Source organism: Phragmites australis, chromosome 12 (genome assembly GCF_958298935.1).
Source record: "Phragmites australis chromosome 12, lpPhrAust1.1, whole genome shotgun sequence".
In the NCBI taxonomy this organism is placed as follows: domain Eukaryota; kingdom Viridiplantae; phylum Streptophyta; class Magnoliopsida; order Poales; family Poaceae; genus Phragmites; species Phragmites australis.
The window spans coordinates 31,390,885-31,405,944 of record NC_084932.1 but is presented as its reverse complement, the minus strand read 5'-3'; the positions used below and the strand labels follow the sequence as shown (position 1 = coordinate 31,405,944).

At 40.2% G+C, this 15,060-nt stretch overlaps 1 protein-coding gene across 3 annotated transcripts; it reads right to left on the bottom strand.

Annotated features, from left to right (window-relative positions):
• Positions 1–1,829: 1,829 nt before the first annotated feature.
• LOC133886889 (putative disease resistance protein RGA4) lies at positions 1,830–15,041 on the bottom strand. Of its 3 annotated transcripts, XM_062326798.1 has the most exons (4): positions 15,001–15,041; positions 14,629–14,852; positions 10,716–14,061; positions 1,830–2,172 (listed from the first exon to the last, which is right to left on the bottom strand). In XM_062326798.1, exon 3 carries the CDS (start codon positions 13,990–13,992, stop codon positions 10,750–10,752), a length of 3,243 nt encoding a protein of 1,080 aa, XP_062182782.1. In that variant the 5' UTR covers positions 13,993–14,061; positions 14,629–14,852; positions 15,001–15,041; the 3' UTR covers positions 1,830–2,172; positions 10,716–10,749. The 3 variants fall into 3 exon arrangements, with proteins under 3 accessions (XP_062182782.1, XP_062182781.1, XP_062182780.1); XM_062326797.1 differs by lacking the exon at positions 15,001–15,041 and having other exon boundaries at positions 14,638–14,978; XM_062326796.1 differs by lacking the exon at positions 15,001–15,041 and having other exon boundaries at positions 14,629–14,977.
• Positions 15,042–15,060: the final 19 nt, after the last annotated feature.

The following is a 15,060-nucleotide window of genomic DNA, read 5'->3' as shown; positions in this document are numbered from 1 at the left end:
GCGTTCCTAAGGTTTCTGGAAAATAGTTTGGTGCTTCAATGGTTTGCCACACCGGACCTTCTGGTGTATGTATCAGCAGCAACAAAGATCAGAAGGAAAAGAGATAGTCTGGTGCATACAAATTATTCCTCACCGGACCATCCAATGTTCATATTGGATATTTGAGGTTGAAATGGTCTGGTGCTCAGAGTGTTAACTCACTGGACTATTCGGTGTTCGGAAATTGGTTTGGAGAAGTTTTTGCAGAGGTTCTGTTAATATGTCTGGTGCTCTATCCGGTGTTAGCAATTTTGGTGGGACCCGTATGTCATATATATCATTCTTGGCTGGAGACTTTTTCCCCTTTCACCCTCGATCTGCTTTCGCACCGTCACCGATCAACTCGCCTCCTCATTGCCGCCCACCACTAACCAGCTCCACCGCAACCTCCAACGCACCTGAACAACACTGCCGCCGCTTAGCCTCTCTGTCGTAGCAAAGCCATCGCTGCCCCTCGCGCGTGCGCCCAGTGCTCGCCGCTACTGCCGCAGCACCGTGCTGCCACAGACCTCGCCACCTCCGGTAACCGAAGCTCACTGCCGGTCTCCACCTCATCATCTTCATCTCGGTGAGCACGTTTTCCGGTAATTCCTCAAGTTTGGCTAGCCCTAGCACGAATTTACTCAAATTCATGCCGAATTCCATCAAATTCATGCAAATCTAGATCAATTTGCTGCAATTAAAGAAAAATCTCATGCAATTGATCCCATATTAGAGTCGCAATCTTGAATTCCTAGCATGTTCGTCAAATTCTCCACATAATCTTGCTTAGGATTCATATTCAGGTAAATTTTATTCAAATTTCAAAAACCCGAAGCTTTCGCTCTTCTCGATATTCATTCTTGATCTCTTAGATGGGTCGTGAGCACCGTGACAAGGGCAAGGCCGTCGAGTAGCCCAAGAAGAAGAAGACTAAGGAACAGAAGGAGTGGGATCGGGCGATTGCAGTCGCCGATGCCCCAGTGTCTCACAGATGCTTTTAGATCAAAGGAGACGCTTCTCCGCCTCGTTGATCCACTTGCACTCATCCTGTAGCAGGGTTGGGTTCGATATAGTCTAGCCAGTCAGAGCGTAAATAAGCCCATCACAGTGGCACGAGCTCCACACCTCATAGGTTACAGGCCTCGGTCGCGCGATGCACTGCCTCAATGCCCCTGTGCCTCGGCAAAGGCCCATGACGATGGCATAAATAAGCCCATCGTAGTGGCACTAGCTCCGCACCACGTAGACTATAGGCCTCGGTTGTGCGACACACTACCTTGACGGCTCCGTGCCTCGACAAAAGCCCACGACGATAGCATAAATAAATTCATCACAATAGCACTAGCTCTGCACCCCATTGGCTATAGGCATAGGTCCGGCTCGAGGGTTGGCATCCTTCTTGGAAGCTGACATGCAGCAATAGCATGCTCAAGCTGACATGCAGCAATAGCATGCTAAGCACCCAAGCCAAGTCCCATGCATGTCCCTGTCACATCGGTTAGAAAATAGCTGGCGCAACGATTTAGATCTACCAAGCCAAACTATGCAAGACACAGATAACGCCGGAGACCCGATATTTGTTGATAAGGTTCAGTCAAAGTATATATTCTCGATACCTGACTATGGATGCTCATGTCCATATTTGCAACACTAACCGTCCGAGGTCTTGGTAGAACCGCAGGAACCCCACTGCGAGTCTGTCGTTATATTGTTATTGCGGTTACAACAGCGGTTCACTCATATTTATGAGGCCAATTATAAGAGTTTAATTCCGACTCTACCTTATACCTCTAATACAACTCAAGTCCTTTTCTTTTTTTAAAAAAAGGATGTATTTCATTAAGCATGTGAAATGGTTCCCAACCTCTGCATTTTGCAATGCATTTGGCCGGTTATTATTACAAAGCTTTTGCTATGTTGTAAACTCCGTCCACACGATAGCACAGCAGCACAAACAAAAAGTAGAGGTTTAACAAATAGTATGGTTCCATTCTAAACACTTAATCTATTGTGAAACCTCCAACCAAACTTGACGAAGATGTCCATTGTCGTTGTCTCAAAAAGTCAGTATGCATTGTGCATTGTAGCTTTCATCTCTTCCTTCTGAAGTAGCGACCAAAATCTGATCCAATATGTGGCCCTGTATATAACCTGCATGGAAGTATGAATTGTTGCTCTATCATAAAATAATATTATTTCGAGTAAGCCAAATAGCCCAAACTATAGCAGCAGCTCCGACCAAAATTTGTTTCTTAAGGCTATTCCCCATTCCGTTTAGCTAAGACCCAAACATATGTTGAACACTAGTAGGAGGGTGTAGTCCAAAAGAAGTTTGAATAATTCGCCAGATAAACTTAGCATAATTGCAATCGAAGAAAAGATGTTGTGTAGTTTCATTGGAACTACAAAAGCAACACTTTTCATTCTCTTACCAATTTCTCTTAACTAAGTTATCTTTTGTAAGAATTACATCTCTACATAACTACCATAGGAAAATCTTGATCTTAAGTGGAATTTTTAGTTTCCATATTAAGTGATAATTACCTATGTAGTTGGTATTAATTACTGCCCTATACATCAAATTAACTGAAATAAGACCACTAATATGTAGACCCCATACAAACATATCTCAGTCATTGTTAAGTTGAATTATTCAAACTTAACAAGATTAGATATCTATTAGTTTAAATTAGATAAGAGTTAGATATAAGTTAGAGTTGTATTTAAATTAAACTCTATAGGCCAGCTAGCCGGCTATATAAATGTGGCATTGCGCCTAGATCAAATCAAGTAAGAAGGATTAATCTAACAGTTGAAGTACTAGCACTACATTAGATTTTATTGTTCTTCGACACATGACAAATTGAAAAAGCTAAGAAAGTGTGTAGACTGCAGTCCAAGTTAATCTGAACCCATTTATCCAAGACAACTGAAAACAACTTTTTTACATGCTCTTGAACCAAGAGTATTGAAAAAAAAATTGAACACATTTGTTACTATTACAGAATATAGCATGTCGGGAAAATGTAGAATAGGCAAATATAACATGTAATGTATCGAGTAGGCAAAGATAATATGCTGCTGTTAAGATTATCGAAGCTCATTTGCACTAGAGTTCTGTCATAGTTTCTAGACTGTTAGTCCCAACAATTGATGGCTGGAATTGAACAAATAACTCCTTTGCCAAACAAAAACCCGTAGCATGTGATCGGCACATAACTAGTGTGTAGCGGCATTGGTGACCCTGGTCCCAAGTCCAACTGTTCATATATGATCCCGCAATATAATTACAAACAAGGTTTAGTGGTTTACACTTGCAGCAGTCAGCATAACTAAATTACGACAAAGCAATAGTTAGATTATACAAGTATGCCATTGATATAAAATTTCTCAAAGGTCTATCTATCTACAAATACAGATTTCTTTTCTCCTCTATACTGAGACTGAACTAGACTGATCTTCTATTTTGACTGAACTAGACTCATATGATACCAAGTATTGAAGTTTCTGAAGCATAAAGATTCACGGGTTTGGCATTCATCTCAAGTCCGTTCATCCGTTTATGGTCACAAAGCATATCAACCCATGCACAGACATCAAACCTTAGGAAGGAGAAGAAGAAGGGGGAAGGAGGGAGAAGTATTTGGAGCTACGACGACGGGCTCGGGGTTCTCGACGCGGTGGTGACGGCGACGAGCGATGGGCTCAGGGTTCTCGACGACGGCGGTGACGGCGATGATAGTGACGGGCGACGGGCTAGGGGGCGACGGCGCCAACGGAGACAGGCTCGCGAGGTGACAGCGATGGGCTCGGACGGCGGCGACGGTGATGGGCTCGAGGGCTACAACGACGGCGACGGGCTCAGGGCGATGGGCTCAGGGCGACGGTGACGGGCTCGGAGGCAGCGACGGTAGCAGGCTCGGGGGCTTTGGGAGTTAGGGCACGGGGGCTTGGGACTTAGAAAAAATGAAACGGGACGCAGCCTATATATAGTTACATGGTCATAGGTGACTGGTCAACACTATCACCCGTCACCTATTCTATCGACCCGCCACTTATTTTACCTCATAGGTGATAGTGTTGACCAGTCACCTACGTACGACTTCAGAACGCACATATATCTCTCATATGGAAACATGTGATGCAGGAACACGGGACCAAGGTAGTGTATCTCCTTCACAAGGTGAGCAGTGAGATGTATCATGATATCGAAAAATTATGGTGGAAAATACACCTCAAGAATACATAGTCTTAAAGTGTCTTTTTTTCTAGCTCCTCTAGCGAATCTGGATCGAGCACCTTTTGTTCAATTGCATCGAAGAAAAAGCATAGGCTCAAGATAGCCTCACTAACCTTAATTGAGAGGATGTTCCTAATAGCTACAGCAAGCAGTGACGTCATCATCACATAGCAATCATGGTACTTCATCAAGGTGAAATTCATTTTCAGCTCTTTCACCGAAACAAGTCTTGCAATGTTGGACGAATAACCGAGGGAACTTTCACACTGTGCAAGAACTCGCAATTTTTTTTCTCCTTCTTGGAGAGAGTGATAGCTGCTGGGGGTAGGTGTTTTCCTTTGTCCGTATCATGTGCATGGAGCTCCGGCCTTAAGCCCATTTCTTCAAGGTCAGCTCGTGCGTTCTCATGATCCTTTCCTTTTTCCTTCATTTGGAGCAATGTACCGATCAGACTCTCGCAGATATTCTTCTTTACATGCATGTTGTCGATAGAGTGACGAACATCTAATTTTTCCCAATACTCTAGCTCGAATAGTATTGATTTTTTGTTCCACATTCCTAACTGTTCATTATCCTTGGAGGATTGTTTTCGCTTGCCAAGGGCAACATTGATATTCTTAATCTGATTGTGGATATCTTCCCCGCTGAAATGCCTTGGAGGTAACGCTTCCTCCCTTGTGCCATCGAGCTGTTTGTCCATGTTTCGGTATGGGTGCTTCTTGGGAAGGAAACGTCGATGCCGCATGTACACTATTTTCTTTGAGTTGTTCAACCTCAAACTGCATGTGTCATCTAAGCAATATGGGCAAGCTTCACCTTTTCTTTTGCTCTGACCTGACAAGTTACGAAATGATGGCAGATCATTGATGGTGACGAACAACATGGCGTGCAAGGTAAAGTACTCTTGCTTGTACTGATTGCAAACCTTGACGCCTTCCGACTAGAGTTTCTTAAGATCACTGACTAAAGGCCTGAGGTACACATTGATATCGTTGTTAGGTTGTTTCGGTCCTGATATCAAGATCGACAATATAATGTATTTTCTCTTGTTACAAAGCTAGGGTGAAAGGTTGTAGATCGACAATACAACAGGCTAGGTGCTATGTGAGGTACTCATATTACCGAATGGATTCATGCCATCTGTGCTCACAGCAAACCTAATATTTCTCAATTCTTCAGCGAACCAACCAAATGTGGAATAAACTATTCGCTACTGAGAGGAATCCGCCGGGTGCCGTATCATTGCGTCGTTCTTAAGACCCTCCTTATACCAACGCACCAATTGTGCCTCATTTTTGTTAGCAAACAGACGCTTCAGATGGAGAATTACAGGAAAATACCACACCACTTTCCTAGGACCACCTTTACTTTTCTTGCCTCCATCCCCAACACCACCGTCATTTCTACGCTTATATCGATGGGTTCCACAAACGGGGCATTGATCCAGCTCTGCATATTCTCCACGAAACAAGATATAATCCTGCTACATGCATGTATTTTTTCTATTTCCAGTCCTAAAGGACAAATTATCTTCTTCGCGTCGTAGACGCCCTCGGGCACCAAATTCCCCTTCGGTAGCATGTCCCTTAGCAGATCCATCAATGCTTTGAAATTCTTATCAGTCCAACCATGGGTTGCCTTTACCTGTAGAAGCTTTAGGTTCGTAAATATCCGCGTGTACTTCTCCTTACAGTTGGGATAAAGGGGCGTCTTGGAATCCCACACAAAAGTCCTGGAATCTAGCAAACTCACCATTGTTATACTCGTCGTGCGGCTCGACATCCCGTACCATCTGGTTCACATTCTCCACAAAATCTTCGAGATCATTATCATTGAAACCTAATATGTTCTCATCCCTGAGATCATGATCCATTTCACCGGGTGTAAGTCCTTGATCTACACAGTCGGCATGGAGTGCCCAATCCAACTCTCCCTCGTTAAGGCCTTCCTCGCCATGTTTGTTCCAACATGTATAATTCTCTTTAAATCCACGCATGACCAAGTATGCATCGATATTGTCTGGTTTAGAAAACTTCTTATCATTCCTACAGTCGCGACATGGACAATACATTACCATTTTACCACGATCTTTCATATCCACCAAGGCAGCACTTATGAAATGCTTACCCCGCTCAGGTACTCTGAACAAGTTCAGGTCTCAAGGTACATCAAACTTCTATCCGTCATCTACAATTAATGTAAAAATATTTATTTTTCATTAACAATTACCTTAATTTCGTGGTTAAGCATGCGATTAAAAATTCCAGACAAATACAATAGATCTATGGCATCTCACGGTAAATCGGGCAAACCTAGTATCAAATCTAATATAAATATAACTCACTTGTACTAAGATTTTAGATAAAGATGCAAAATAGCCGATTACAACTCAATGCACTACAAATCTACCAAATAGAGATTAGAGGTGAAAAATGAGAAGAAAATGAGAGATACAAACCTTGAAAGATCTAGCACCAATTCAAACTTCAAATCAACAAAATATTAGAAAATCTCTACCGATGCTGGTGAGAATCGCCAGCACTGTGCAGGTGGAACTGTTGAGTAACTGTTCGTCCACACAGTGACTGACCAGGTGTTAAAACAGATCTAAGTAATAAGTAACAGGTAATATTTATTACCCGTCACTTATAACTGATAATAGGTAATGGATAGAAGTTTTTCACGTAGTGAAAAAGGATGTAAAACTTGGTTTGTAAAGGGAAAGGAGGGCGGGTGGATGAGATGCAAGCACGGGGGAGGGGGGGGGGGGACAGTCCAGTGCTCTAGGCACAAAACGAACCCGTAGAGAATATTAGGAAAGAGAATAAAGTAACCAACAAGGAAAGGCTGAAAAACTAAAGGCAAGGCGTAATTCAATTGGTTGCCTGATGGAGCGGTCACATATATCTATATTGCAATGGCGGAAATAGACACATGTGTTGCTCATCCAGGTGAGGCAGGGGTATTCTATTCCCTATCTCTTTTATTGGGGAAAAATAAAAAATCCTCAAAAAATCACTTGGATTTTAACTTTCCTCTTAAAGGTTTGGTTTTGTTGCAAAAATATCTTTAAAAATTTAAACAAAATCATAAAAAATTAGAGACAATTCTAAGACTTTCTGCGAAATTTGTTTTCAAAAATAATATCCTTTGCATCATATTTCATGGAGAGTAAATTTGAAAAAAAAGAAAAACGTGCAGCTCATTTATTAATTCGAGTTAAATGCATAGTTAATTATTTACTAATCCAAAAATCATGAAACAAATTTTTTAGTTTTCTTACATGATTCTCTATCTTCTAAAAATACATGAAATCTTAAAATAGTTATTGTAACGTGCAGGATTGAGTAAATGTGTTGCAGATAGATTAATTCATAACACCCCCAAAATTAGTGAAATCACTTTTATTAGTTTATTTAAACAATTATTTGTGTAGAAAAAATAATGGTAGACATGACAAAGTTAAAATAACATGAGTTAATAAATGAACTGTACATTTTTCTTTTTTTTCCAAACTTCCTCTCCATGAAATATAATGCAAAGGATATTACTTTTTAAAACAAATTTCACAAAAGGTCTTAGAATTGTCTCTAGTTTTTTTTTTAGATTTTATTTGTAATTTTTTATTTTTTGAATTTTTGGGGGGTTTTTTGCAACAAAATCAAATTTTTTAGGGTTTTTTTTAACAAAACAACTTTTGGGGGGAAAGTCAAAATCCAAGTGATTTTTGGAGAGATTTTTGCATTTTCCCCCTTTATTGTGCTGTTTCATGTCCAAGTTTACTAGACACATGCGCATTACCTTTTCTTTCTTTTTATTTTTATGCTCGGTACACATGCACATAACTACTATAGTAATTAACATGCAGATGACGTGCAGAACACACCGCAGTGTTGCTTTAACATTTTCACACCTAAGTCACACTTTTTTTCTAGTGATTTTATTTAGTAAATGAGCCTGTAGAACAGATATGTATAAACTTATGCATGATTATATGGTTTACTTCATCGTTCTTAGTATATTAGTTTTAGATATTATTTTTCGGTCAAGTTTATAGATAATTGGATAGAAAAGTTTGAATGTTGATATTTAGTCTTTGTATTTGGAATTATTAAATTTTACGAAATGCAAATTTCACCACCCAATACTTTGGAGTATTCAATTATGCAACGGTCTTTTTGGGTTTCCTTAATTCTTATTTCTTTATTTATGTGGTTACCATTTTTTTCAATTCTTAGTTCCATGTTAAAGTATTTGTATGGAAACTAAATACTTTGGAACTTTCAATTCCAACATTATATATGGACAGCAGTCGTATTAGAATTGAATTCAGTTTCATACGTATATGTAGCAAATGTTCAGGAATTAAATACAATTAATAACAAAATCGGATATGAAATCCCATGGAAATAATGCCAACCTTCCAAATACAGTTATGTCAAGACAACATGCTGAATAGAATTATAAAAAATGGTTTGCGTGGTTCAACTATAAAATTTTGAATAAAGAAGTATTCCAACAATATAATTTACGAAAAGTCCAAAGTTCTTTCATAGATCATAGTAAAAGAAAATAGATCCAAGGCATTCATTCCATAGGACAAAGTTGTAATGCATTAGACTGAAAAGTACACACCATGTCAACACTTGATCTAGTTCTATGAACCGCAATAAGGAAAGGAGATTTCTCTATTAGATTTGTTATATGAGAAACCAAGTTGAAATGTGTCTTGGTTTTCTTATGTTGAGTAATTGATATTGTTATTTATTTGGTTTGATGATCTTCGGTTTTGCATGAGTTTTGATGTGATTTGAATTGATTTGATATTTCATTTGAGCATATTGATTATGGACTAATTGAAATTGGAGTTGGAGATATGTGTTTGTTTGTCTCATGGTGTGCAGATGATGGATGCAACTTGGCGGTCGACGGCGGGATGATCAGGGCCAAGCGGAGTGCTTGGTGCCAGACGATCAAGGAGGCCGAGCGGAGTCAAGGATGATCCTAGCTGAATACGTGGAGGTCAAGCAAAGCATTAAAGGCAGATGGAGACGGCGTGTTGACAAAGTCAAGCGAAGGGGATGCTGGTGCAAGTGACAAGGCGGCCTGAGGGATCAGGAGCGGGAGAGACTTGCCGGCGGTCAGAATCGCATGACGGAATACATGCGTCGACATCGAAGCGCTTGCTTAAGGTGTAAGCAAGGCGGTGAGTCACACTTTGAGAAGCATGCAGGCGGTTTCGCAGTTTGTCCTCAAAATCGTGGGAGGACTAGAGGAGTATGTGGCAACATCGCGAAGCTTGCGTCGAGACGAAGCTAAGTCATGAAGACGTCGTGGCTGTCCAATGAATGGAGAAGAAAATGAACAAAAATACCCTCGGTAGCAGGTAGGAGTACACTACAAGAGAAGGGTATTTTAGGGAAAAGTTAGGAAACTTAAGGACCAAGTTTCCTAAACCTATAAATAGAGGGGTCGGGCTAGAGAAAGCTTTGAACCAGTCACTTGAGCCCCATTGTACCACCCATTTGTAAGACTTAGAGCTAGGGTTTTAGATGAGAGAAGGATGAGTGTTTAGCCTATGTAATAGGTGAGAGTTTTGAGAGATAAATCTTTGTAATCCGCTTAAAATAGGGCTGATCTCTTTAAGTAATAAAGTTTATGTTTTTTGTATATGCTTGAATTTCCCTCCTTCTAGTTTCACTCTATTGGTTCTATTGTAAGTTTGTAAGTTTTTCGGTTTTTGGTTTTGATTTTCGTTTTGGTTTTTGGGCTAAAATTTCAGCACCTTGTGAGGTCATTTTTCTTATTGCTAGAGGCATAAAAACTCACATACGAGTGTATGCTCATGGGTCTTCAGTACATTTGCCTCTAGATCATCAATTTGGAGAGATTCTTTACTCGGTGATTTTTTCTTTGAGCTGCAGTTTTTCACCTTTACATGGTTGTTTTTCTTGATACTAGTGGCTTAAACACTCACATACTCATGTATTTGAGCGGGTCTTGAGTCCCATTGCCACTAGACTATTATCTTGGAGGATAACCTTGTCCGGTGTCCATCTTCTCTAGTTTATTTGAAAGTTGCGAGTTTTTGTACACAAAGACACATGCAATGGTCTTGAATGGAATCTATGTTTTATATTCCATAAAACTAGTCTTCTTGCTTTGTCTCTCTAATTCTTTTGCTTTCGCTTGGGTGTTTTGATGTGCGTTGGATGAGAAATAGAAAAAAATCATCTATTTCGAAAGAAATTTGTTGAGGCACCTATTTATCCCCTAGTCGTCATTCTCATTTCTATATTATAGTTGTAACTGAAATAGTATAATAGTTAAGTAGTTCAACTATTGGCATTATAAATTATAAACAGTGTATATATGTCGACCCTGTTCTGCACAAATTTGAAACAAGGTAATCTATATGCAAAAGAAAATTAATGGCCGCCAGTTCTGTTCATACCTTGTGTCTCTGTTGCCACCTAATTGGGTGCCTCTCAATCTCTAGGCCATGTGTAGATGTCCAAGTCTTCACCATGGAATTGTTGGCATTGTTGTTTAAGCTCAGGCACCCACAGTGAGGAGATGTCTTGCATATCCACGTCCAGCCACAGCTGCTCCAATCTGACTAAGTGCTCAATAAGCCTTAAATTTGGACAAAATGTCACACGTAGCTGTCTCACTTGGGGAAGATTCGAGACCCTCTGTAGGTCTTCACATCCATCCATTACAAGGACTTCTGAGAGGAATGGGAGGCTCTCCACCACCTTAAGCCTATCGACATCTCTTAATATGAGCTCCTTCAAGCTGGTGACCTCCTGTCCAAGCTGTCGTGGGAGAGCTCTCAGCTTGGGGCAGCGCATAAGTTCCAACTTCTTCAAACGTGGCAGCAATCGCATTCTTGGAGGTGGGGCTTCCCCTATTTGCTTCATAGCAGCTCCATCCTCTCTCCCTTCCTTACCTGCTACTGTTGCTTCTTCTTCTTCAACAATAAAGGACCACTCCTCCCAATTGGGCATATCCCAGAAGAGCAATTTTTCAAGCTTGGGGAAAGCCACTGCCTCTGCAGATCCGGGATTACCCACCCCGGAGCCAACTAATTCCAGTCCAATCCTGGTAACCGCAGTTGCTCCCGTGATTTTCAGAAATTTCAAGTTGGGTAGCTGACCGATTGGTGGAAGATGCACACAGGATTTGCAATCTATGAGGACCAAGTATATTACTGAACACAAATGGGTATTAGTACCTAGCCAGGAGGGATACCTCCGACCAAAGAATCTCGCAATACCAAGCTCTTCCAGGTTGCATGGAGGGATTAGCTGCTCAACGGTCCTCTCAATATTGATTACATCCTCTTCAGAATATGGCTCATCTTCTGTACGTTCAGTGCAACATAGCTTTGATTCTGTGAGATATGTTTTGTCTGTTAGAAGTGAATCTGTACTATAAGTAACTGTTCTGTCCAATTTAACCATATGAAGCCGCCTTAACTGTAGAAGAGAACCTAACTCTTCAAGGTTCCATCCATCTTCTGTACGTTCAGTGCAACATAGATGTAATTCTTTGAGATATGTTTTATCTGTTAGCAGTGAATCTGCACAAGGAGCTGCTCTTTCCAATTTAATTATTTCAAGTCGCCTCAACTGCAAAAGAGGACCCAACTCTTTAAGGTTCCATCCATCTTGCATTCTAGTACTATTATCACTACCACCACCAACTAGAAACCCTTGTAAATCATTGAGAGACTTCAATTTTCCTATCCCTTTTGGAACCTGATTTATTGGTGTGTGTTTAAGACCAAGGCACCTTAAGTTGCATAATCGAGTGATTGCCGAAGGAAGACTGTGCAACTCATAACACCGCTGCAAGTTCAATATCTGAAGGTTTATGAGACCATGTATGGACTCTGGAAGATAAGATATGTCAGTCCCATTAAGATCTAGTAATCGTAGATGGATCAAATTTCCAATACATGATGGAATACTTTGTATAAGAGTGCCAGTCAAATCCAAAACTCGAATATATGGAAGTCTTCTAAATATTGTATTTTCAACTCTTGGTGACTTGGCACAATGAATAAGCAAAGTCCTTGCTCTAGTCTGCTCCTTGTCCACATTGGGGAGCACTACAGAATCCCTATCAGTAACAATTGAAACACGTCGTAGTCTAGACAAAGATTTAGCCTCCAATGATTGTGGTTCTCCATGAAAACATTCATCTTGTGATAAATGTTGAGAAAGCTGCCTTAAAAGATCATGCATTTTGCACCTAGAATAGTCAGCATATCCAGGGATTGGTTGAAGGAGATTCCTACATATCAATTCAAAGTAATATTCTTTAGCTGTATCCTCTGGAAGTTGTTCTTCTTGCTGTTGCACAAAACCTTCAGCAACCCAATACCTTATAAGATCATCACGATGCATGATAAAATCTTCTGGGTATAAGGCACAGTAGAGGAAGCATTGCTTCAAATACCATGGTAGATCATCATAACTCAAATACAAAGCTCCTCTAAGCTCAATAGGAACTTTGTTCATGGACCAAGCACTTTTGTTGATGAAATTTCTCCATTGGTTCTCAGTTTTATCTTTAGTTGCTAGAACACTAGCAGTAACCTTGATTGCCAAAGGAAGGCCACCACACATACGGACAATGTCCATCCCTATACCCCGTAGGTTTTGCACTTCAGTCTCTTCCTTAATATTCATACTCTTCCAAAGAAGCTCCCATCCTACGTCTGCTGACATAAGTTCAACTCCATGCACATGTTCCACCCCAATTGCACGTGCAACTATATCATTACGAGTTGTCACTAGAATTATTCCTGTAGCTGCAGTGGTTAACGGAGTTCTCAATACATTAGTCCATACCTCATGCTGCCAAACATCATCCAACACAAGAAAGAAACTTTTATTTTCAGTGGCTAATGAAAGCTTTCTGCTGAGTTCTCCTACAGTCTCATCTTGTTGATAATGTACCCCAATGTTTCGAAGAACTTCTTTCAAAATAGCAACTTCAGAGTACTCATGAGAAACACAAATCCATGCTTGTTTGCTAAAGGTACCTTTTATTTTGTGGTCACTGTATATTTTTTGAGCTAGAGTTGTTTTTCCGACCCCTCCTGTTCCAACAATACCAATCTTGTAGGCCTTCATTTCCTTATGTGCAAGCACCAGTTGCACCAATCTTTTGCTAGCAATTGAAATGTCCTTTCCCACAAGATTAGGCTCCACAAGTTCACAAGTTTTCATCCGCCTCACTGTCGAGACTTCTGCTTTAGACTGCATATTCTGAAGCTTTAAGAATCTTTCACCTAGCTTTGAGATCTTCTCGAGTTCAGTGTTGAAGTTCCTGATCCGGACAGCAATCTCATGACGTCTCTGAATATTTGGAAGGCAAGAGAAAAATGAAAATCCAGGACATGCAATTGAGTCTCTTGATAATGAAGATGACGATGGAGGATGGTCTGATAGCAGCTTGCTTCCTTCAAATCTAGCCAAGTCAATAATATCATCAGCTTTATACATAGCATCTCTCAGCTCACCGAGCCAGTTGTTAACTGATGTTTCTTCTGTCCTCCTTTGCTCAGCATCATTTAGAAAGCATTGTATTTGCTTCATTATTCGCCGTAGTTCTTTGAGATCTTCTTTTACCCCTAGTATCAGAATGGCCTCCTCTGTAATAATACCTTGCAACTTTTTGACACATGATCCAACCAGAGAATCAAGTATGGTTGCCATCAGACAAACTTATTGAGGGAGATCGACCAGAAATACCACCCGACTTATAAGGGAGAATGGCATGCAGGGCTGCAGGATGGCAATTAATGCAGAACATGCGTTAAGCTAGTTCAAAAATTAGAAAAGATTCACTAATTTTTTAACTACTGAAAGAGATTAGCAGATTTCACTACTTATTTGCACAGTAGGTTTTTACACGGCATGTAGGTTACTCGACATCCAGAACACCGGAGCTCCTTGTTAGTAAGTTATATAACACTAAAATCTTCTTACAGGAGTAGATATTAACTTTAGTAAATATCCTTTTTTATTTTTATTTACTGAGTAGTATGGTGAGGTGTCGAAGTATCAACTCCTGAGTTAGCATACTGTCCTTTTTATTTTCCTCTTTCAAATACTGTAAGCTTACATGGCCTTGATTGTAGGGTTATCAACTAAGAAATTACTTACCATTAGTTACATTTTGATCTTCTGCAGCAGTGATGAATCACCTAGCTACAGCCCATCATTGTCTGATCCATCTTTACATCACTAACAGTAATTAATATAGTAATATCTACACGCTAGCATAGAAGTCACAAATTGCAACAAGAAAGGAAGATGCGATATGAAAGTAACATTGGAAGTCTTACATACTTTACTAACCTAGCTTCCGGCAAGAGAAAATGGTTGATAATAAGATCCAATAGTAATCATCTTCACGGAAACAGTTTGCTCAGATTAACAACCCATCACTACTTTAACATGCAGCAGACTGAGCCCAAGGGTGATGAAAAGTAACTGATAAACCAATTTATATAACGAATAGCAGAAGTTATCAGCCAATCACCAATGGAAAACCTTAAATCACACTTCTACGCCTGCAAAAATTGGAGAAAGAATGAAAAGGCGAAGTGCTTGCTCGTTGAAAGAAAGCTGGTTCAATCACTGGCTACATATAAATAGAATGGTTTAGCAGAAAACAAGGAGAATTACCACTGATTAGATGTATGATGATACAAAAAGTACCTTATTACAGGTCAGTTGATAAGCCACTGATCAGAATGCTGCACACGGAGATTAGTATGT